Consider the following 21,250-nt stretch of genomic DNA (forward strand, 5'->3'; position numbering starts at 1 on the left):
ACATTTTTTAAAACAGTATATTTTTACATATATTAAATGTTTCAGGTTGAAAAACAAAGAACAAAAGTAGCAGATACAAAACCGTTAGACTATATCTTTACAAATACTGGTAGGACTATTTCAGATGAAGAAATTTTATCTCGAATTGTCTTTCATATACAACTACGGAAAAGTGCTGAAAAAGCACTGAAAATATATTTTAGGGTAGAAGGGTATATCTACCCCGTTTTCTACCCTCATTTCTACCCGTTTGAATTTTCATGAATTTCCTTAAGACAGCAAAAAAGTTAGTTAAAATGAGATGTTTACTGAACTGGTTGGATGTCGCCTTCACAGGTTATGTAGAACGGCTGACCAGAGAAGTGGAACAGTGCTCTGAGAATTTGTATAATTCGTGGAATTGGACTCTCTCTGTTTGGAAGTTGTATCCATGGGCGCTTTGCAAAGAACTTGAGAAGAGCTTCTTTCTTCATCTCCTTTATGTCGTCTACAGGAGTGTTTTCTGGTATTTGAATTGGAATTCCAGTCGAAATCTCGATTTTCAGCGCACCTCTTCCAGACAACCAGACGCCGAGGGACTTGTTGGCTTTGTCCTTGCCCAAATACTGCTTAACAACTTCATTTATCTCTATAAGGTAAATTGCCTCATCTAATGGCTCGATGCTGTCCATTGTTCTGTTTCAGAACTAGTCTTGTTCTGTTTCAGAACTAGTCTTGTACTTTTTCAGAACTAGTCTTGTACTTTTTCAGAACTAGTCTTGTACTTTTTCAGAACAAATTTCCCGTAAAAGCTCTCATTTGAGAGAAAAATTTTCTGTTTCAGAACAATATTTGTACTGTTTCAGAACAATATTTGTACTGTTTCAGAACAATATTTGTACTGTTTCAGAACAATATTTGTACTGTTTCAGAACAATATTTGTACTGTTTCAGAACAATATTTGTACTGTTTCAGAACAATATTTGTACTGTTTCAGAACAATATTTGTACTGTTTCAAGACAATGTCCGACGTACCACCAAAAATATATTTTTAGGGTAAAGGGTATATCTACCCTCATTTTCTACCTCATTTCTACCCTCGTAGAAAACACACAAAACTCTTGAACTTTGTATAAAAAAAGCAACCCGCGGAAAACAGCGGGTTGGTATATTCTTCACAAAATGCTTGTTTTTGAGGTCGAGCCATTTTTGGCTCCACCGTATTTTTAAACCAAACTCGTTCATTTTGTGCTGAAATAAAATAAAGGTAGTCCCACCAAAAAATATTTTTATTTTTATTGTAAGAACATGTTTGCAACAACAGCACCAAACTCGTTAGTCATGAACCCAACTTCAATGTTAGTAGAGATGAAAAGCTTCATTCCTTCTTCATATACTTTCGAAACAGAAATCCAGAAGATAAAGCAAGAACTTCTCCAAGGAGATTTAGACTGTAGTGCAAAAGATGAAACAAATGAACAGTATCTTTATGAAATGCAAGATATTATAGACCATTTGCCTAAACTTCCTGAAATACAACAACAAAAACTCACTATTCCAGAATTCGATGAAATTGAAGTCAGACTGACTGACTCAGTAGAAATAAAGAAGTTCATACGAAAGGTAAACTATGAGTTTCTTGGATTTCATTGCAACCACAAAGTCATTGACATATATAAATCTGAAGAATTTAAGACCTACGACAACTTTGTTTCGTTAGTTGCTGAGTGTGTATGCAGATAAGAGATAAAGATAGAAGAGGTAAGGTATGGAACCAACAGATAAAACCAGCAACTTTGAGTTAAAGAAAACCATCTACGCCTTAGTCATACTAGCAGGACAAATTTCAGAATATAACGCAAAAATGAACTCACAATGTTCTAAATGTAAAGCAGCAATGAGGAAATATAACTACTCCGTCAAAGAGATAGAAAGAATGAGAAAAGACCATACTGACTTAAAGAAAGAAGTAGAGAAACCAGCAGAAGATAAAATGGACATGTTGACATTTCTGAACAAAAACTATCCAACTGCTAACGATTTCCTTCTTTCAGATGTCAAGAAGAAATATAAAGAAACCTTCGGCATAGTTAAAATTTTTGATATCCTTCGTGAAGAAATAGAAGCTACAAAACTGTTTAAAGTCATGAACCATCACAACATATACCATGTAAAACGCTTGTAAAACTTTATGGTAGAAATGAGGGTAGAAAACGGGGTAGATATACCTTCTACCCTAAAATATATTTTTGCTGAATTCAGCACAAAATTCTGAGTAAAATGACATATGGAACACATACTTTTTCAGTAAGGACATATGGGGTAGAAATGAGGGTAGAAAACGGGGTAGATATACCCTTCTACCCTAAAATATATTTTTGTCTGATTTACGCTCATTACGAAGAAGTCTTGACAAAACATTTACGAAGAGTATATTTCCTGTGTTGTTGTCAAAATGTCATGTTGTCACACTTTTTCAGAGAAGTTCATTTACCGAGTGACCTGGTCGCCTAAATATATTTTATTGAATTGAGTAAAATGACCAAATTTCATGAATTTCCTTAAGATAGAAAAATAAAATTAACGCTAGTTTTTTTTAAAATATTTTTTTTATTTTGTATGTAAGAACAGGAAATGACAAACACTGAGTTTGAAACAGTTAAAAAGATAGACAATGACACCAAAGTGGTTAGAATTGGTGATTTAAACGTAAGAACTCAAAGAAATACAACAAATATTCTTTGTCAGACATTCTACACTATCTGAAAAGAAAACATCCCGACTGGGTTAAAATGCTTCTACTCAGAAAATTTTGACAAAAAATCCTGAGCTTATGATATCGGTAAGATTCTATGGAACTACAGCATATCTTATAGACAAAAGTCTTATACCAATAGTTTTGTTATGGTTAGACCCAGTTGTTGGATATAATTCATAACATATGGTTCATTCGATACTGAACGTTGCAGTGAAGGCTTACTTTATATCGTTCAGAACCAAAGGACTTCAATACAAAGAGATATAAGATAGGAAGAACTATAATATAACTAAAAGATATGACAGTACAGTCAATAGAGTTAAGGTTGTGTTCGTTAACGATATGAGAGCTGCAGAAACAGAACTACTTGAAAAGTTTGAGAAAATGTATGGTGCTCCCACGAAAGGTAAAGAAACGTTTGAAGTAGATGAGATAGTAAGCTATAAAATTATTTGACGAAGTTGCTGAAAATACATGTAAAGCGTTTATTTTTGTCTTTTATACAAGATAGAAAAAATAAAGTTAGTTTTATTTTTTTTTATTTTTTTATTTTGTATGTAAAGACAGATATGTCAAAACAGAGAACACAACAACAGTTATAGTCCATGAAGCTATAAATGAAGAATATGAGTACATACAGTATAACAACAGTTACGTCTCATTCGTTCGTCAAAGATGACATGTACCAAATGCAAAGTATTTTGACAGCATGTTTTGCTCCAGATACTAAGCTTCCTAAAGACTGGTTTAGGAACCAAAGCACTATTGAACTATTAAATGAAGCACAGCGAGACATACTTTTTTCTGAAAATCGTGAAGAACAGCGAGTGGGAGAAAAAACCCCAGGCCAAAACTCTATGAAAAATCGTGAAAAATTGCGAGTGGGAGAAAAAACCCCAGTCGCCAAAACTCTATGAAAATCGTGAAAATTTGCCAAATGGTTTGAGAGGTTGGTATGTACATAGACTTCTTGTAAATGCTGTTGCAATGTGGGCTTCACCTCGTTACGCTTGGTATATTTACAGACTTCTTGACGAACTTCATAGACAAGAACGTGAAGAGATGGAAAACAAGCTTGAAGCAAAAGACAAAAACATTCAGAAAAGAATACCACGTTCGGTACCAAAAGGAAAGGAAAAGAACTATAAGTATATGATTTATACTGAAGATATGGAGAAAGAAGAAGACAGTGACATGGTTATGTTGCATTTAGTCAGAAGAAACAACAAAAGCTTTTACGACCTTGCTAAGATTTACAAATCTGACAGAAATTGGTTCTATCGCGAAAACTTACCGATTTCAATGACACCGAATGAAGATGTTAAACAGATAGTTCAAGATACTTTACCTCAAACACACTATGATATTAAAGGTTGTACAATACTTACATTCAAAGAAGATTTGCCGCTACTGAAAGAAAAAATAACAGAGTATTTTGACAACTTCAAACAAGTAGAGTAGATGAACCATTTATTTTTGGTCTTGACTTCAGATGGCTCAGGTAGCTCTATAAAGTAAATTGCCTTGTCAAATCCTTCTGGCATTCCGAGTCCTTCCATCCGACAGGAAAAGTTCTTCCTTCCAACAGGAAAAAAATTTCCCGACAACTGGAAGAACTCTTCCTTCCAACTGGAAAAATTTTTCTTGTTGTTCGTCCGTAAACCATTCAAATTTTCGAAAATTGAGAACTTTTTGGTCGAACTTCAGAAAAAGTTTTTCCTTCCGACAGAAAAATATTTTCCCGACAACTGGAAGAACTCTTGCATCCGACAGGAAGAACTCTTCCCGACAACAGGAAGAACTCTTCCATCCGACAGGAAGAACTCTTCCATCCGACAGACTTACTAAGACTAAAACACTTACATTTTTACGCTTGACTTTTTACAATTTGAACTTTGTTCGCGTAGATGTGAATTCTGAAAGAAGTATGAGGGTCTTGTATGACTTTGTACTTCTCCCATAGTTCATGTCTGTCAAACTTACCTGCCATGGACTCTTTCATAAGTTCCATGAAATCGTCTTCGGACAATCCAGGGAAAAGTATGATATCAGTAAGTATTCTTTTAACATCCTTACTTAAACTCTTTGCTGTCTGTACACAAATGACAACTGAAATGTTAAAGTGTCTGAGCTTCTTGAGAATTCGACACATGTCTTGTTCTCTGTTCTTTAAAAAGGATGAAAGCAAAGTCATCTAAGATAAGAAGACATCTAATGAGGGTATGTCTTCCAATGTAAGATTGCAATTTCTTCGAAATGTATTCTATCTCTTTCTGTTGTTTCTGAAGTGTTTCTTCTCTAATATCTCTGCATTTCCTCATTTGGGTCTTTAAACTTAGAATTTATATACTCATTTATAGCATTGTACTTCAAAACTCTTCTTTGGTACTTCTTATCCAATCTAACAACTCAGAGTCTTTATACATACTAACTTAGACTTCTTTATAATATCTTTGAACGAATTGACGGTTTGGTCAAATTGACCCGAAGTACTACAAATGACAACTAACTCATAGAATGGGTTCTTCTCATCTAGTTCTTGTTGTTGTGCAGCCATTTAAGATAAGTGAAGTCTTACCCGACCCAGGTGGTGCATTAGACCTGTTATACCATTCTGAGCAAATAAGAACTTCATGTATGGTTTTATCTGAGCATTTTCCACTTCCTCTTGTCTTCTTTCAAAACATTCTCAAATTTCTTGTCAATGTCAGCAAACTTTTTTTCTAACATATTTTTTAGAAAAATTAAAATTTTTATCTTTTTGAAAATGTCTAGCGATTTCGCTATCTATATTCGAGACAAGCTTTTTTGACAGCAAAACATCTGTCGACCATAAAATCTTCAATAGTGTAAAAAGAAAGGTGAATTTGTTCTAAAGTTCTGTTTCTGGGAATATGACAAGAACCATAAAACATTACAAAGAGCAGTCTTAAAATTTGTCAATGACAGACTTGTTGACAGAGATGACACCGATTGGAAAGATGAAGTCCAACAAAAGTTCTTAGAATGCAAGAAGGCACATGCGCTGTTCTTGAAGATGAAATAGAAAACAGAATAGAAGAGCTATTAAAGACAAAGACCTTTTACAAAATATGGTTCTGAGAAGTTTGACATAACTCCACCAGAGAAGAAGAAGAAGAAGAGAGAAAAGAAAGAAAAGAAAGTAGAAGAAGAGAAAAAGAACCTGAACCAGTTCCAGAGAAAAAAAATTTGACATGTAAAAATAAAATTTTATTTTTAGAACATTTCTGGGTCAATGTCAATGTTCTCTTCCTCTTTAGGAGCAAACACTGGCTAAGACTCTAAAACTTTTTACCCAATTTACCTTGAACTTCAACTATCTTAGACTCATAATATTCATAGTCGTCTGCTTTCTTTGGTTCATAAGGTATAACAAGTTTGTATGCTTTGCCTTCTTTAAGGTTTGAAACCTTCTGTCAAAATTTTCCTTGACTGTTAACAAACCTTCTATGTCTAAGTCTTCAAATTTCGCACATTTTTAGTCACAATAGCAAACTTAACTGGTTCGATGTTCCAAACTTTTGTCAAATGTAGACTTTTCAAAATGGTAGAAGTAAACATTCAAATAAGCGAATGGGTCTAGTTCTTCTTTAAGTCCTGACATGTACTTGTTGACTGAGATGAATTTCGTCATCTTTTCTATCGGATAAAAAAATATTTTTTTAAATTTACTCAGAAAAATTTTTCTTTGTATATACACCGTTCTGAACATCTAAAGATTTTTGACATTTGCCAAGAATGTTCGTTTAGATGCTGTCATATAACCATACTCTTGACAATATTGTTTATACGAGTCGTACAAAGACCTTTCATCTAAACACTCAAAGTTAGTCTCATCTATAAACAGTTCATATACACTCTTGTTTGCTTCTAACAATGTTTGTCTTTCTTCGGTATGTGGAATTTGTCTTGGATTGAACTTAGAAATATCTAATGTCATGAAATATGAGAACAAGTGGTTGTAAAAGTTAGTGTCAAAGTTTCTGCTAAGTCGTCAAAATATTCTGTATCTTGCATATGAGAATCTGACGTTCTGACAACTACATATCTTCTGTCAGAACTTTCTAACTTCATCGGAACGGCATTGTTTGAAACCATGATGAAATTTGCAACATTTTCACAAACTCTTTGGTCTTTATATTTTCTTTCAACAACTCCAACTTTGTTCTGTTATAAGACTCTTCAAAGCATCTGAGTTTAAAACCTTTGTTGTATCTATACTTTGAAGTTCGTTACATACTATAAGTTTCATATTCTCTATTGAAGAGTTAAATTTACCGCAGATTTTCTAAGTTTGTCATATTAGGGTTCGAATAGCCCTCTAACAGTTTGCACAAAATATCTGTAAAGAAAGTGTTCTTACCAGTTCCTTGTTTTCCAATTATGATGAGAGCAGTTTCATTTTTAGCACTTGGATGTTGTAAGATGTTTGCAAACCAACATAAGATATACTCATAGACTCTTTTTTCCATTGCATATAATTTCTTTGACATGGTCTAACCAAGCTTCTATAACATTTTCTTCCATTCTACTTTTCGTATTTATATCCAGTGAAGATAGAATAGAAGTTTGGAGATGGTGTATAGAACTTTATACCTCGAACTGAAAAATCTTCTAACTTTGACAATAAGATATCCCAAGCATCTAACATCTTCATGCCAACTTGTACGACTTTTATTTCTTAAGTTTTTGTCTACATTCTTGTTCTGAAACTATTGTCGCTCTTGGTTTGTTAAAGACAACATCCCATTCTTTCATGACATAACATTCTGGGGCAGAGTCAACATAAATGACTAAACGTTTCAAATTCTCGACTGCTTTGTTATAGTCTCTAAATGGACACATATTTCTGAAGGCTTGGAAGTCATAAAAATCTGAAACGTCTATTCTGTACATTTTTATAAAAAAAAAAAAAATTATTTTTTATTCTTGACTTTGTTGTTGCATTTGTTCCATTTGTGTTCTTGAGCTATTTGTTGTTGAAGTTGTTCTTTATACAATACTTTCACCAGTTGCATCTTCCAATTCGAAACTTTCTGCCGTCATTGACAAATACATAGGACATAAAAGTTTTACAGGAACAAAGTTTGCGTCAACTAAGGTTAAGTTTATGTTTGCTAAAGTGTTTGAGTTTACTAAAGCTGAAAAACTCTGCATTCGAATGAACAATAGGCAAACAGCAGAGAAAGTGTTGTTTATACGCATGAGTATCTTTTGGTCATAGTAGTTTCTGTCGACATTCGAATAGCACTTTGAACCTAAGTTTGAAACAATATATAAAATAGGTGTACTTAAAGTCAATGGAACAGATAGACCTTGTATGACACCTTTTCCTGTTATAGGAAACTGTTGGTAGTAAAAACCAGATATAAGTTTTGTATTATAGCTCATATTGTTTATAGTAAACTCAGTCGGACATCCAAACATAATGAAACCTGCTCTAGTTGCAGCACATGTTACATCCGTCCTTAAAGTATTAAATAAGTCAACAAAACCTGTTGGTGGTATATCTGAGTAAGTATCTTCAAAGAAGTATTTTTTACCATTCACAACAACAAAGTCTTCTGGTGTCAAAAGAGCAAAACAGGCTTTAGTCGTCATCGTGTTTAAGGTCAGTTTACAATATCGTCCTTGAGGACTTTGTAAGTTTGTTGTTATAGAATTATATGACTCAGGGTTTTTAGTCGTAATAGTAAAAACCACTATGTCTTCTGCCATTTACATATATTTAAAAGTTTTTCTGAAAGTGAGAAGAACTTCATCTAAACTTTCACATGGCGTTTCTTGAAGTTCTCTGTCTAAGAAGTTCAAATATTTTGTAAAGACATAGAACTTTCCTTTGTCTACACGAACAAACAAAACAGGTCTTTCATATCGTTCAAAAGTGTGTAAAGTCCTTTACATGAAATAAAGTCTATATTTGTTTTTCTTCAAACATCTTTCAAGAAGTTTTGACATTTACTTAGCAAACAAACTTTAATGAAATGTTGTGGTCGTCAAATATTTTTATGACGTCTGGGAAACTATATTTTAAGTTCAACGTTTCACCTCCTTTCATAACGTATATCTTGTCAATGACATTATATGAAACACCACAGCAAGCAATGTCGGGTTCTATTTCTTTGATGTTTATATCGTCTGCCTCTGTCAAAAGTTTCAATAGTTCTTTCAAAATTTCATGAGCAGATGCAATGAATATGAGTTCACTTTTACAGGGTGTGTTCGACCAAGTTTAACATTATACCCAAAGCTTGACAAATCTTCTCCTGAGTTTTAAGTTTGTCTTTAAGTTGTTGGTAGTCGTTTCGAATATCTGCAACAGAACTTAAGTCTCTGCTAACTTCAGGATATGTTGGTTGTTCTTTTACAGGAACTATTGTTATACCATCTTCGTCTTCGTATGTTTCCCACTTCAACATCTCTTTCTTTGACATTGACAACAACACTTTGACTGTTTGTTTGAGTTGGTGAATTAACTTCACATCTGCCACCGCCATTAAACCTTTTGAAACACTTACGCTTCTATTTTTCGGAAATGACATTTTACTTAGAATAAAAAGATGGACGATTATGAGTATCTCTTCGAATTGAAGCAGAACAAAGTTTACACACACAAACAATACAAGTTCATTGACAGATAGTTCTTTACACAAACAATGGAAAATGTTATAGAATAGCAGTCTTTGCTGAACCAAATATTTTCATAAAGCAAAGAAAGTTGGTATAACGAGATGTGAAAGTTCTTGAGCAGACAAAAATATAACAACAAAACTGACCGATATTTCTAAAGGTTAAGTTTTAATACAATTTATGTCAAAACTGGCGTACTTTCAATATTTGACGGAGAGAAGTCAGTTCAAGAACAACTTACTGACCTGCTGCCAAAATCTGCTCGATGGAAGCTGTCGTTATGCCAATCTGAGGAGCCCCAGCAGGTTTCATCGAACGAATCTTCAAAAGAGCATCTTCCGTGAAAAGTGCTATTGGTTTTGTAAACTTCTTTGCTTTCAGTTCATCTGGACCGTCTCTGTCACCAGTATATTGTATTTGAACTGTACCAACAGTTGAAATACCACCATAAAGTCTTCTGAGTCAGCAAATGGAATGCCAAGCCAAAAGTTTGAACGGTCTCCATTTGTTATATTGAGTTTTTTGAGCTCCTGTATGAGTCCATACTTTCACATATGGCATAATAGAACTTTGCATTTCAGGGTTAATGGTTGTTGTGAAGTTTTGTTAAAGTTTCATAGCATCTAATGTCAAGTTATGACCTCATATCCTCAACTGTAGAATATTCTTCTCTTGGATAATATTTGCCATCTATGTTTATATGTATTTAATACCAGGGTGTAGAAGCAAGAATAGTCATTTATAGTTCGTCTGAACAGTACAAACATAGTATCTGCATGTTTCATTGCAGTTGTTAAAGCAATATCTGTTCTTGCACCTGGGTCAGCACTTTGGTTTCCAACTTCACCTGCAAAGTCTTTGACATATATTTGGTGTATAGGGAACATAAGTGGAACTGCAATATATTTGGCAGCTAAAGCATTTGAAATATCTGGGTCCAACATATAGACTGCAAGTCTGCTTTCTATTCTCTTGCATTCAATTTTTCGCATGTGAACTTAACTGGGTCCCAAGCAGTTCCAGCAGCATTGAAATAATAGTTTACTTCATTGTTGAGTTTGAGAAACCAAAGTCTAAGTCAACTTTGTCTTTGCAAAAGTCGGCGAATGACGTTTTATTTGTTCCCATTACGTCTGTAAGAGTGAATGGGTCTTGTGTTGGTGCAATGACTAAGTTATTTTTGCTTGGAGTAAGTTCGATAGAATTTTTCCTGCCCAGTTTGGCAAGTATCTTAAAAACCTTGAAGATGAGGAAAGATGACAAAGGAACTCTAAGTTTCAATTTTACTTTGGTTACTGCTGCTGCATTTGTCCAGAAAGGTCAACATAAACTCCTGGAACGTTAGGGTCAAGTCTTCTTATTTTCTCAATAGTTGCCATACTGGTCTGTTTGTTCTCTAGCTTGTGGTTGTACTGAGTTTCTCAAAGCGAACCATTCATAGTTTGCCCATGTTACTGTTTGAACTAAGTCAGAGTTAGAATATATCTTATATCCCATGAAAACTTCTGGAGCATATTGGTATCCGACATAGAAAATTCCATTGCAACCTTTCTTGTCAGACAACTTGGCAGAAGGTTTTATTTCAATGTCTTGTTCACGTATAAGAAAAGTTGTCAATAGAAATTATATGAAACCTGTCGCAAGCAATATCTACTGTTGTTGAAGAACCTTCTCCAAACTCACCTACGTTTCCATAAGAAACAGCAGTTGTATATTCGTAAGTTCCAGGAACTATTTCTGACCTTCTAATGGCATTGTCGCATTCGTTATACCTTCGGAAACATTTCCATTCATGGCATCCAAAACTGTTGGCGTTATATTCTGAGCGGCGTACATTTCATATGATGGTAAAAATATAGAATAGTTGGTTTATTGTCATAATAGAACCCACGTGGACCAAGCTTTACTTCTCCTGACTGAGTTTTTAACTCTTCTTTTTCCTTCATTTGCCCTCTGCTTGAAGTTGTTGCATCTTTGCATTATGTTCATCTAGTATGTTGCAAATTTCCCATGTCCTTTTTGCCTTTTGGCTCTGGTCGCCCATCTCAGGTAACCTATATCCTAGAAAGAGTTTGTCATAGTCTGTATTTGAGTCTTCGCGTATGTTTGCATGACTCTTTCCTGAGTTTCTGGTTCAAGCTCTTCAAACAGTGCCTGTCCATATGGAATAAGCTCGTTTCCAAATATATGTTTTTGTAGCCATTCTGGTTTTCTTTCCATGTTACCAACTATATCTTTTGTGAATGGGAAAGCTTTTACCCAATCTTTCAGTCTTGCGTCGTTTATTTCTGTAGTTGGTTTTATTTTGTCAAGGAACATGTTTTCAATACTAACATTTCATTTGGTACTGTCCATTTGAGTTTCTTAAATATTCATCCCTTCTCGGTTCATTGTCTGCAAAGTAAGTTTTTATGACATTTTGTAAACTTTCGTTGCAAGGTCATGTACAATAGGTTCTCTTCCTTCGCTCTCCTAACTTTCTTTCTAAACTCTTCACCAAATATACCATCTTTATGGTTCTGTGTAGTTCTTGAGATAAATGTTTTAGAACGTCAGGTGTTATATTTCCATCAGCCATGTTCATTTCATACTGGTCCAAAATATCTGCATCTTTCATATCTTTCAATGGCATTAAAAGCCGCGCTGAAAATTACCAGCTATATCTGGTTCACCATTGACTTCCATTGCGTCTACAACTTCTTGGAATTGAGGTTGTAAGTTTATGAACCACCTATCCGGGATTAGCTTTATGACCCCATCTCATTGTAGTTCCATCGTCTGCAGAAACAAAAGTAGTTTGTTTCCATCTTGGTTAGGTCTGAATGAACTTTAAACAATGTTTCATTTCTATATGTTTTCTTGAAATTTAACCTTTTATTTTCACCGAGTTCATCCGAAGATTGAACGTTAAATGCTCGTAAGTAAAAAGGTTGTTGTATTTGTGTACATTTTCTTTCAGTACTTCCATTCTATGCTGAAATTTTCATCTGGTGTTGGAGTTTTTGTATGTCGGCAAAACATTTTCGATATTCTTCTACTATGTCAGCCGAATTTTTTTTAGACTCTTGGAAAGATTCCATATTCTCCGCATACTCTTGTTGAGGGTCAAGATTTTTCGGCTGTTCCAAATCTTCATCTAGTTCTGTGAGTTAGTTTCCAAAGGATTGACTTGTTCGTTTCCTTCAGGCTCTTCTAGCTTGTTGCTGAACTATTTCTTCCATGTCTGGTTGTATCTGAACTTCTTTCCTGTTGAGTTCTTGTACCTCATCTGCTGGCATTTTCATATATTCCGAGACCGTTTTTCAACAATTTCCCTATCTACGTCATCCGCATTCATAAGCTTTTGTTCTTTCGTTCCGTCTCTATTTTTTACGCGTTTCATGACGAAAGTTGAATTGTCATTTAGCTCTGACATCAAATATCTCGGAGTAAATTCATCCATGTCATTTGGATGATATGCTATTAAATCATATCCCTTAGCGAGCTTGTATTTTCCAGGTTTGAGATTATATCCGTTTGGTGCTGAGCCATAAAGCTAAATAGGTTCGGGTCAGTTTTCCATCCTTGAACTTTCAATAGCTTCTTTATATCTGTCACTAAAGTCAACGTATCTGGGAAACCACACTCTTCTTTAAGCATTTTTAAGAATTCTTGGTTTCCTTGTTCTCTACTTCTTTTATGTCCTTGCTCTGTTTGTGGAGGTGTTGTGCAGGGTTTTGAACTGGTTGTGTTGCTGGTTGTGGATGGTGGTTGTTGTGCAGGGTTTTGAACTGTTGGTTGTTGTGCATGCCTGTGTCTGTGTCCATGTGACGATGTAAATGTTTTAGGTAGTCCTGGTGCAGGTGCTTCTCTTGGAGGGTTTGGTGGTATATAAGTTCCACCAGCTGGCACATATGTTCCATCTGCAGCGTAATGTCCTACCTGACTTTTCGTTCTTAAGAAAGCATTTACTAGGTCTGTTTTGGTCTGTTGTAACTCTTTTTCTTGACTTTTCACAACAGTTGCTCTAACGGCGTCATAGGCACTTTGAACTGCCTGTCTCGTTGCTGCATCTGTTATTTTCGTCATATTTTGTGCTACTTCTTTTAACTCTTTGTCGAAACCTTCAGACTTCAGTTTCTTTCCAGATGAGAAGTCGTTCATTGTTTCACCTTACTATGAAGAGCTTCGAAGGCGTTCTTAAAGTCAGCATTTGTTAAAGCTTCATTTGAACTGTCTTCATCCGCTTGTATTTTTGTCCTTATTGACCCTATAAGTTGGGCTGCTTTAGCGTTGGCTTGGGCATCTAACCAGTCATTATTAGCTTTTATATATTCTGCGCTTTTCATTGCCTTTTGCATAGCCGCGTCGTTTTTTTACTTTCTTGTGCTAAGTTTTCATACTGTACGGTTTGGTTTTGCAACTGTAAAAGTTTTTCTGCCTTTACATTTGCTTCAACTTCTTTTTTATACTCATCGCTATCCATATATGTCTTCAGGGCTTTTTGTTTTATTTCTTCATCTTTCAGTACTTTATATTGAGTAGTATGGTTTTTCAAATTTACAACATCTTGTTCCATTTTTGCTACTTCTGCTGCTTTTTCTGACACTTTTTTCGCATATTCCTCTGTACTTAGTTCTTTCAGTTGTTCTTCTTTCTTCTTTTTCTCTACGTTTAACTCATTGAGTTTCTTTGTGTGTGTCTGTCATATTCTAGTTTCTTTTCGTTTTCACTTATTTGCTTCTGTATGTCTATGTTTGACTTTTTGACATCTGATATTTGATTTTTGAGTGAACTCAAATTCATTTGACTTTGAGGGTTATAGGCTGTTCCGTCTGCAGCTCCACCATAGCCTGCCATTTTCGCTAAAAGTGCCGCTCTTAAACCTCCACTCTGTGCACCAATAACTCGGTTTAAAAGCATAGGATTGCTTGACATTTGTTGCAACATAGTGGGGTCATTCAGCATTTGTTGTTGCAACTGTTTTGTGGTGTCAGTTTTACTATTGGATGTTTCAATGCTCTCTTCCTCTTACGTATATTCTTACGTAGCTTACGTGGCATTTTAAGTGAAGTTAAAAAGCGGTTTTTGACAGATGTTTATATGACACTTTTTGTTCAGCACAAAAACTACTCGGTCAACGTGTTGTCAGTTTGGTCATTTACACTCATTACGAAGAAGTCTTGACAAAACATTTTACGAAGAAGTCTTGACAAAACATTTACGAAGAAATCTTGACAAAACATTTACGAAGAAGTCTTGACAAAACATTTACGAAGAAATCTTGACAAACATTTACGAAGAAGTCTTGACAAAACATTTACGAAGAAGAAGTCTTGACAAAACATTTACGAAGAAGAAGTCTTGACAAAACATTTACGATGAAATCATGACAAAACATGAAAACATATATAATTTGTGAAAAGCTCCTGGAAGACCCGTATATATAAGAACTTCATTTATGTGGGCTAGAGGGCGCAACGCGCCTGGAAGCTCACCCCAAGAAAAAAAAACTTCATTATATCAATCATCCTCAGGGCTAGAAGGCACGAAGTGCCTGGAAGCCCCACTCCTTTTTTTTTTTTTTTTTTTTTTTTTTGAATTTTGTTATAATTCTCCAGATTATATTTTAGAACATTTCGAAGAATTTTTAGAGGATTTCAAAGAAAAGAATAATTTAATAGACTAAAAAATTTATTATTTTTATTTATTGTGAATTTTAAATTGTCACTTTTTAAGTGTTACTCCCTATTGAAAGTGTCACTTTTTGGGTGTCACTTTTTCGGAAATTCTTATATACTCACATTTGGATACAGTGTTAACCAGGACAAAAGTAAAATATTACAGAATGTTCAAGTTAATGTAAATTCACGTGATACAGAACCGAAACCAAAACCTTCAGAATTTAGTACAAGAGAAATTGTAACAGAAGCTACACCATCCGATGATGGAATTCAAGTTGTTTATGGACCACCGAAAGTCTATGAACCAGTTGATACTGATGATAAAATTACAACAGAACTTATGCATATTTATCGTGACATCTTCAGGATTTTCCTTATTAAAAGTAAATTTTTCATTTAAGTTAGTTTTATCAGGAAATATCTGAAGGCTTATTACATTATTCGTTGCATCATCAAGTTCAACTTTTAAACTATAATCATTTTCATCAAATAAACTTATCTCACCAGTTTCTTCAGAAACTTTCTTTGTTTTGATTTTTTCTTGTCCTGTTTCATTGTTTTTTTCAAAAAACTTTCTCTCGATTTCAGACTTTAATTTTCGAGTTATCATTTTACTATTCAAGTCTTCACCATCAACAGTTTAGAAATTTAAATCTAAGAATTCAATTGGATTATTGATCGGAATAACTAATTGTTGATTAACAAGATTTTCAGAATTTGCAAAACAGACAAAGTTATCATTTCTATTTTCCATCATATTTGAGTAGAAAACAATCTGATTTTGTGGTGTATCATATTCTTGATTTTCAGTCAGAAGTTCAGTTTCATTATTCAAAATAAATCTATTTTTTCGTTCAAAAAATTTAACATCTAATACTCTGATTTGCTTATATTTTGCTGAAATAAATTCAGGTGGTAACTTAGCACGCGTTTTATTCATAATTGGAAAATAAATACTTTGCATTCTTTAAATACTAATTAAAAACATAGAAATTTTAAAGAAACTCTGATAAATTTTCCCACTCTTTAATTATATCATTCATTTTAATAATTTGGTCATCTAAATTATCCCATTCAAGTTCAAGAAGTAAATAAAATCCTTTTTCTGGAAGACCTTCTGGAACAGGTTGTGGAAATTTTTTATAATTTTTTTCCCCTTCATGTTCTTTATCTATTTCTTTAGCTTCATCATACAAATATCTTAAAACGTAATGTGGTTCATCAGAGAAATTTGGTAAAATTGCTTTATTTTTATCTGTTTCTTTTGCAAAATATTGATCCAAATTAAAACCATATGAAATCCAACTCTTATATTTCAATAATTCATCTTCTAAGGAATACAAGTTCATTATTGCTTTTCCAAATATTGTTGTATCAGATATTTTAAAGACATGGTTTGTCTTTTTATCAAGTATGTAAAGAAAAGTAACATCACGTGGTTTTCTAAAACTCTCAATTGATTTTGAGATCACAATAATATCATACGTGTGCCAATATCCACATGGTGGAAAACTGATTTCATATTCAAGGGTAGCGTTAACAAAATTTGCTGGAACGACATTAGGATCAAAAAATGATGTGAAATTTAAGTTTTTAATAGCAACTGCTCCATATCCAATTGTGGGATAGTATCCAGTTTCATTGAGTTCATTCTTTTTAAAATTCTCAAGATTTAATTTAAACTTATTTGATGGGACAAAAGTTGAACCACTCATTCCAACAAAAAATTCATTGTCTGTTGTTAGAATTTGAAGATAACAAGCATAAGGAGCTGTTGATCTTACAAAATTATTTTCTTTGTCAATATCTGGATAAACGGTTGAACCTGGTGGCGGAAATTGTCCATGTTCATAATCTGGTTGAAGATATTCATAAACTTGAAAATCAAGGACTCGAACTGATTGATTTACTCCATGAACAAAATCGAATGGAAGTTTAAAACGTGTTTTATTTAATACAGGAAAGATAAGTTTAGGCATTTTTAATAATAGTTAAAAATATGTTTGTCATAAATATAATTTCAAATAATAAATGTATTTTAAATTTAGATACATCAGGAATTTATCAAATTGAATTACAAGGTCCTGCAGGATTATGGACACCAATTGTTTTAACAGAAGATGATTGGATAGAATATAAAGTTGGTGGTTTATTAAAAAGAATTACATTTAATGATAACACTTCTGTAAAAATTTCTTCGATCTATCGTGAAGAGGGAATTCAAACAACACCTCAAATGAGAAGTGTAATGATTCAAACAGAAATTACATCTAAAGAAATTGATGATAGGTTTGCACTTGATGTACTGAATGGTGATGAATTAAATGAATATATTCAGAAATTGCTAGCTTCAAATGGTGATGAATTTGTTGGAGTTGAAGATGAAGAGGAAGAAGATGAAAACGAACCTGTTGTTACCACAAGAGAATTAACTGATGTTGAAAATAATGATGAAGAAGATGAAGAAGAGGATGATGATATCGTTGTTGTCGGTGGTAATGATAAAGCTGAATCAGGAACACAAACTCCAACTGATGAAGGAACACAAACACAAAATCAACCAAAAGCAGATCAATCAACACAAACATTATCAGCAATTGAAAAGATTGATTATTATTCAAGAAAAAATGGAATTGAAAATTCATATTCATTTGACCCTGAAATACAAGGATATATATTTCCTGAAGCAGTATATAATTGTTCAAATAGAGTTAAACATTTATTAGGTATCATTAACTTTCCAGCTAATCAATCACAAGTTGTTGTTTCTGATCACGGTCCAAGATTTATATTAATTAAATGTGATCAAATTAATACTCCAATGAGATTCTCAAATCAATTAATTCATGTGAAAAATGATAAACAAAAGAAAATAAGGAATTATCCATCAGTTCAAAATATAGCTAGTATTACAATGAATAACTTTGGTGATGCTAATCCTTTTGCATTAAATGGTGCAAGATTTATTGCATCTGCAAATGAATTTTGTGATTTAGAATTTAAAATAACTGACATATATGGTGAAGATCTTCAATTTAAATCAGAATTACTTTGGACATTTCAACTACAAAGAGTTTCGGATGAACATATAATTGAAGATTTTAATTCAAATGAAAATAATGTTGGAGAATCTGTTGAAGAACAGCAGCAACAAGTTGAAGATTGTGAACAATCAGCTATGGGTTGATTTTTCAAATTATTCATATAATGCTAAAACAGCAGAATATACACAAAGATTAAAATATGGAGATTTAGAAATAGTTTTGAAGAATGGTAAATTTGATTTTGTTTCTAAAAATGGTGCAGTCATTTCTAACATCAGAGAAATTTTATTCATGAATTCAAAATTAAAAGGTATCACAGATGATATATCAAAAATTGACCCAGCCGAGCAAAGATATTATGCTTTAAATGCATTTCCAAAATTAATTAAACTCGGTAAATTTGATTTAAATGAAAAGTTTATTCAAGACTTTTTAGACAATATTGATCTCAAAGCTGATAAAACTTTTGTTGATAATGAATTAGAAAAGAAAGCTAATAAAGATTGGGTTGAATTAAAGATAAAAAGAACTACTAAAATTCCTTGTTTATATGTTTATGAATTCTTAACTCAAAGAATCTCTTATGTCAGAGAAATTGTTGGTTATTATAAAAATAAAGTACCAGCTCCTGTATCATTCCCTTCAGGTATCAAATTAAAAGGTAAAGATTTAGAAAGTCAAATCAAATCAATGAAAGAAAGAATTAAAACATTAGAAACAAAAGTAGATGAATTGAATCAAACATTATCAAAAGTTTTAGAAAAAAAATTAAATCTTTTTATTTTTATTTAAACACAATGTCAAATGAATTTGATAAAGTTTATGTTGATGAATTATTAACTCAAAGAATTTCATTCGTGAAAGAAATTAATGGAAACTATGCTGACCAAAATAGACCTGAAGATGCTAAACCAGTATATTTTCCATCCAGCATTAAAATTGATGATTTAACAATTCAAAACATTAAAGGTAAGAAAGTTACATATGAAATTAATGGTGAAGATATTATTGAAACATTACCTCCTAACTTTCCTGATGGTCTCCAAGTTAATGGTAAAAATATCATGGAAGAAATAGATACTACAAACACAACTGTTCAAACTAATTATGATGACTTGAATAATAAAATTAATAGTACAAACACAACTGTTCAAAGTAATTATGATGACTTGAATAATAAAATCAATAGTACAAATGGAAATGTAAGTGGTAATTATGATGACTTAAATAATAAAATCAATAGTACAAATGGAAATGTAAGTGGTAATTATGATGACTTAAATAATAAAATCAATCAAACTAACACAACAGTGAAAAGTAATTATGATGAGTTAAATAACAAGATCAATCAAGCAAACTCAAAAAGCACTAATTATTATAATATATTGAACACTAATAAAGCAAATATAACTTATGTCGACCAACAATTAAAGAATAAAATTAATGAAGTCGATTATTATTTCCATCCATCTTTATTCCAGAATGTTGAAAAAATAGATGATGCAGTGTGGTTTTGCGTGATTAAAGATGTTTATCATTTAAAGAAATCTGATCATCAAATGACAACAGATTTTAAAAATTATGAGACAGTTCAAGATCAACTTCATTACAATTCAGAAATTCTCAATATTAATGCAGTGAGCAATTTTCAATATATTGATAATAAAGTTGTTTCATTCGTAAATGTAAAAATATCAAATCAATGGAAAAATTTAATTTGCTACAGTAGAGATTGTATCAATTGGTATCCTTGTACTATTGTAAATGAAACTAATTTATTCACAGAATTAACACTGAGAATTTTTACTGTCGGTACGAAATTAATTATGTTCAAACTACCTTATGGACAAAAAACAAAAGAATATTATGTTAGTCAGGAAGGTGTAATATTTAATAAATATACACTTGGAACGGATATTGATCTTGACATGGATAGTAAATGGTGTTATGCAAATAATCAATATTTTATTTTAAATTCGAATAAGGTTTATTATTCTAATATAATCAATTCAGGATATACAGAAATTCTGCAAACAGAAGGAAATGTTAAAGCAATTGGGTATATACAAAATAATTACGTTGCACTTGCTGGACGACAAGTATCGAGTTATCCAAGAACAAATGCAAGAAAAATATATTCAACGACTAACTTAACTTCAGATTGGAATGTTGTTTATTCATATGAATCTCAACAATCAATTAACATGGAATTTCAAAATATCATTAACATAGATAATTATTTAATTGCTTATGGTTATGGTAATATGATTAATTATAGTATTGATGGAATCAATTGGAAAGAAATTTCATCAAACTTGAATTTGAATATCATAAATCTTGGAATATTTAATAATAAAATGTTATTGATGAGTTTTCAAACAAATTCTACAACTTTATCTTTATATCAAATTAACTTAAATCTTCATGATGGATTAGATTTTACAAATGATCAGTTCACTCAAAAAACTCAAGAAATTAATGAGAAATTTGTCCAAAACACTCAAGAAATTAATGATCAGATCACACAAAAAGCTCAAGAAATTGATGGAAAGATTGAAGGTAACCATGAGTGGACTTTAGCTACATTTCGTATTAAAGCAAATACTGATTGGGTTCAAGGATGTTTAGATTTGAAAGCTGATAGAAAACATATTCATTATGTGAAAAAAGTGTTAAGGGAAGTAAAATCAACTTTATTTGAAAGCAAGTTAATTCAAACAATCGATCAAAAAAGAGATGATAATGTGATTATGATTAGGTATAAACGACCTAATGAAAATGACAAAATTGATGTTAAAGTTGAATATCTCCAAAATGATAATACTAGTACTTATGACTATTTTGAATTTTATGAAGATATCTTTCTTAAATTCCCCATGATAGGAGATGTACAATCAGGTCCGGAATCAATTACATTAATTTATGTTGATGCAACTGATGTGATTGATGTACTAGGAAATAAAGTTGACAAAATACAAACAATGACTTTAAACGTAAACCAAGCAAATCAAATACCTACAACTATAGATCAACTAACTGAACCAACAAATACATCACCAGGTACATTTAGATTAAAACAAAGCAATGCAAATAGTTTGCAATTGAAGATGAAGAATGGAACTGAACAAGTTGTTCATCCATCTGAAGAGTTTG

At 32.5% G+C, this 21,250-nt stretch overlaps 6 protein-coding genes and 3 pseudogenes across 9 annotated transcripts, besides 3 other annotated features; 6 read left to right on the forward strand and 3 right to left on the reverse strand.

Moving 5' to 3' along the window:
• Nucleotides 1-11,172: part of a mobile genetic element that runs on past the window's edge.
• On the reverse strand, nucleotides 451-671 carry TVAGG3_0542910 (uncharacterized protein; the record flags this gene model as incomplete). The annotated part of the gene is made up of 1 exon (XM_051237955.1): nucleotides 451-671. A coding segment is annotated over one exon (221 nt), but the record flags the coding sequence as incomplete, so codon positions are not given.
• On the forward strand, nucleotides 1,918-2,166 carry TVAGG3_0542920 (organellar and viral DNA polymerase type B; the record flags this gene model as incomplete). The annotated part of the gene is made up of 1 exon (XM_051237956.1): nucleotides 1,918-2,166. One exon carries the CDS (start codon nucleotides 1,918-1,920, stop codon nucleotides 2,164-2,166), a length of 249 nt encoding a protein of 82 aa, XP_051095780.1.
• Nucleotides 2,815-3,219, forward strand: TVAGG3_0542930 (annotated as a pseudogene). Its single transcript has one exon. A coding segment is annotated over exon 1 (405 nt).
• On the forward strand, nucleotides 3,309-4,169 carry TVAGG3_0542940 (annotated as a pseudogene). Its single transcript has one exon. A coding segment is annotated over exon 1 (861 nt).
• Nucleotides 5,507-5,960, forward strand: TVAGG3_0542950 (annotated as a pseudogene). The gene has a single exon. A coding segment is annotated over exon 1 (454 nt).
• A 279-nt stretch (nucleotides 11,173-11,451) lies between the features above and the next one.
• Nucleotides 11,452-11,709, reverse strand: TVAGG3_0542960 (protein of unknown function, DUF4106 family; the record flags this gene model as incomplete). Its single annotated transcript, XM_051237957.1, has 1 exon — nucleotides 11,452-11,709. One exon carries the CDS (start codon nucleotides 11,707-11,709, stop codon nucleotides 11,452-11,454), a length of 258 nt encoding a protein of 85 aa, XP_051095781.1.
• Nucleotides 11,710-14,967: 3,258 nt separating this feature from the next.
• Nucleotides 14,968-15,171: a mobile genetic element.
• Nucleotides 15,172-16,048: 877 nt separating this feature from the next.
• TVAGG3_0542980 (uncharacterized protein) lies at nucleotides 16,049-17,032 on the reverse strand (the record flags this gene model as incomplete). The annotated part of the gene is made up of 1 exon (XM_001296166.1): nucleotides 16,049-17,032. The coding sequence occupies one exon, from the start codon at nucleotides 17,030-17,032 to the stop codon at nucleotides 16,049-16,051; it is 984 nt and encodes a 327-aa protein (XP_001296167.1).
• Nucleotides 17,033-17,052: 20 nt separating this feature from the next.
• Nucleotides 17,053-17,901, forward strand: TVAGG3_0542990 (uncharacterized protein; the record flags this gene model as incomplete). The annotated part of the gene is made up of 1 exon (XM_051237958.1): nucleotides 17,053-17,901. A coding segment is annotated over one exon (849 nt), but the record flags the coding sequence as incomplete, so codon positions are not given.
• Nucleotides 17,902-18,172: 271 nt separating this feature from the next.
• Nucleotides 18,173-18,889, forward strand: TVAGG3_0543000 (uncharacterized protein; the record flags this gene model as incomplete). Its single annotated transcript, XM_001580486.1, has 1 exon — nucleotides 18,173-18,889. One exon carries the CDS (start codon nucleotides 18,173-18,175, stop codon nucleotides 18,887-18,889), a length of 717 nt encoding a protein of 238 aa, XP_001580536.1.
• Nucleotides 18,890-21,018: 2,129 nt separating this feature from the next.
• Nucleotides 21,019-21,250: part of a mobile genetic element that runs on past the window's edge.

Source organism: Trichomonas vaginalis, chromosome II (assembly GCF_026262505.1).
Source record: "Trichomonas vaginalis G3 chromosome II, whole genome shotgun sequence".
NCBI lineage: Eukaryota > Parabasalia > Trichomonadida > Trichomonadidae > Trichomonas > Trichomonas vaginalis.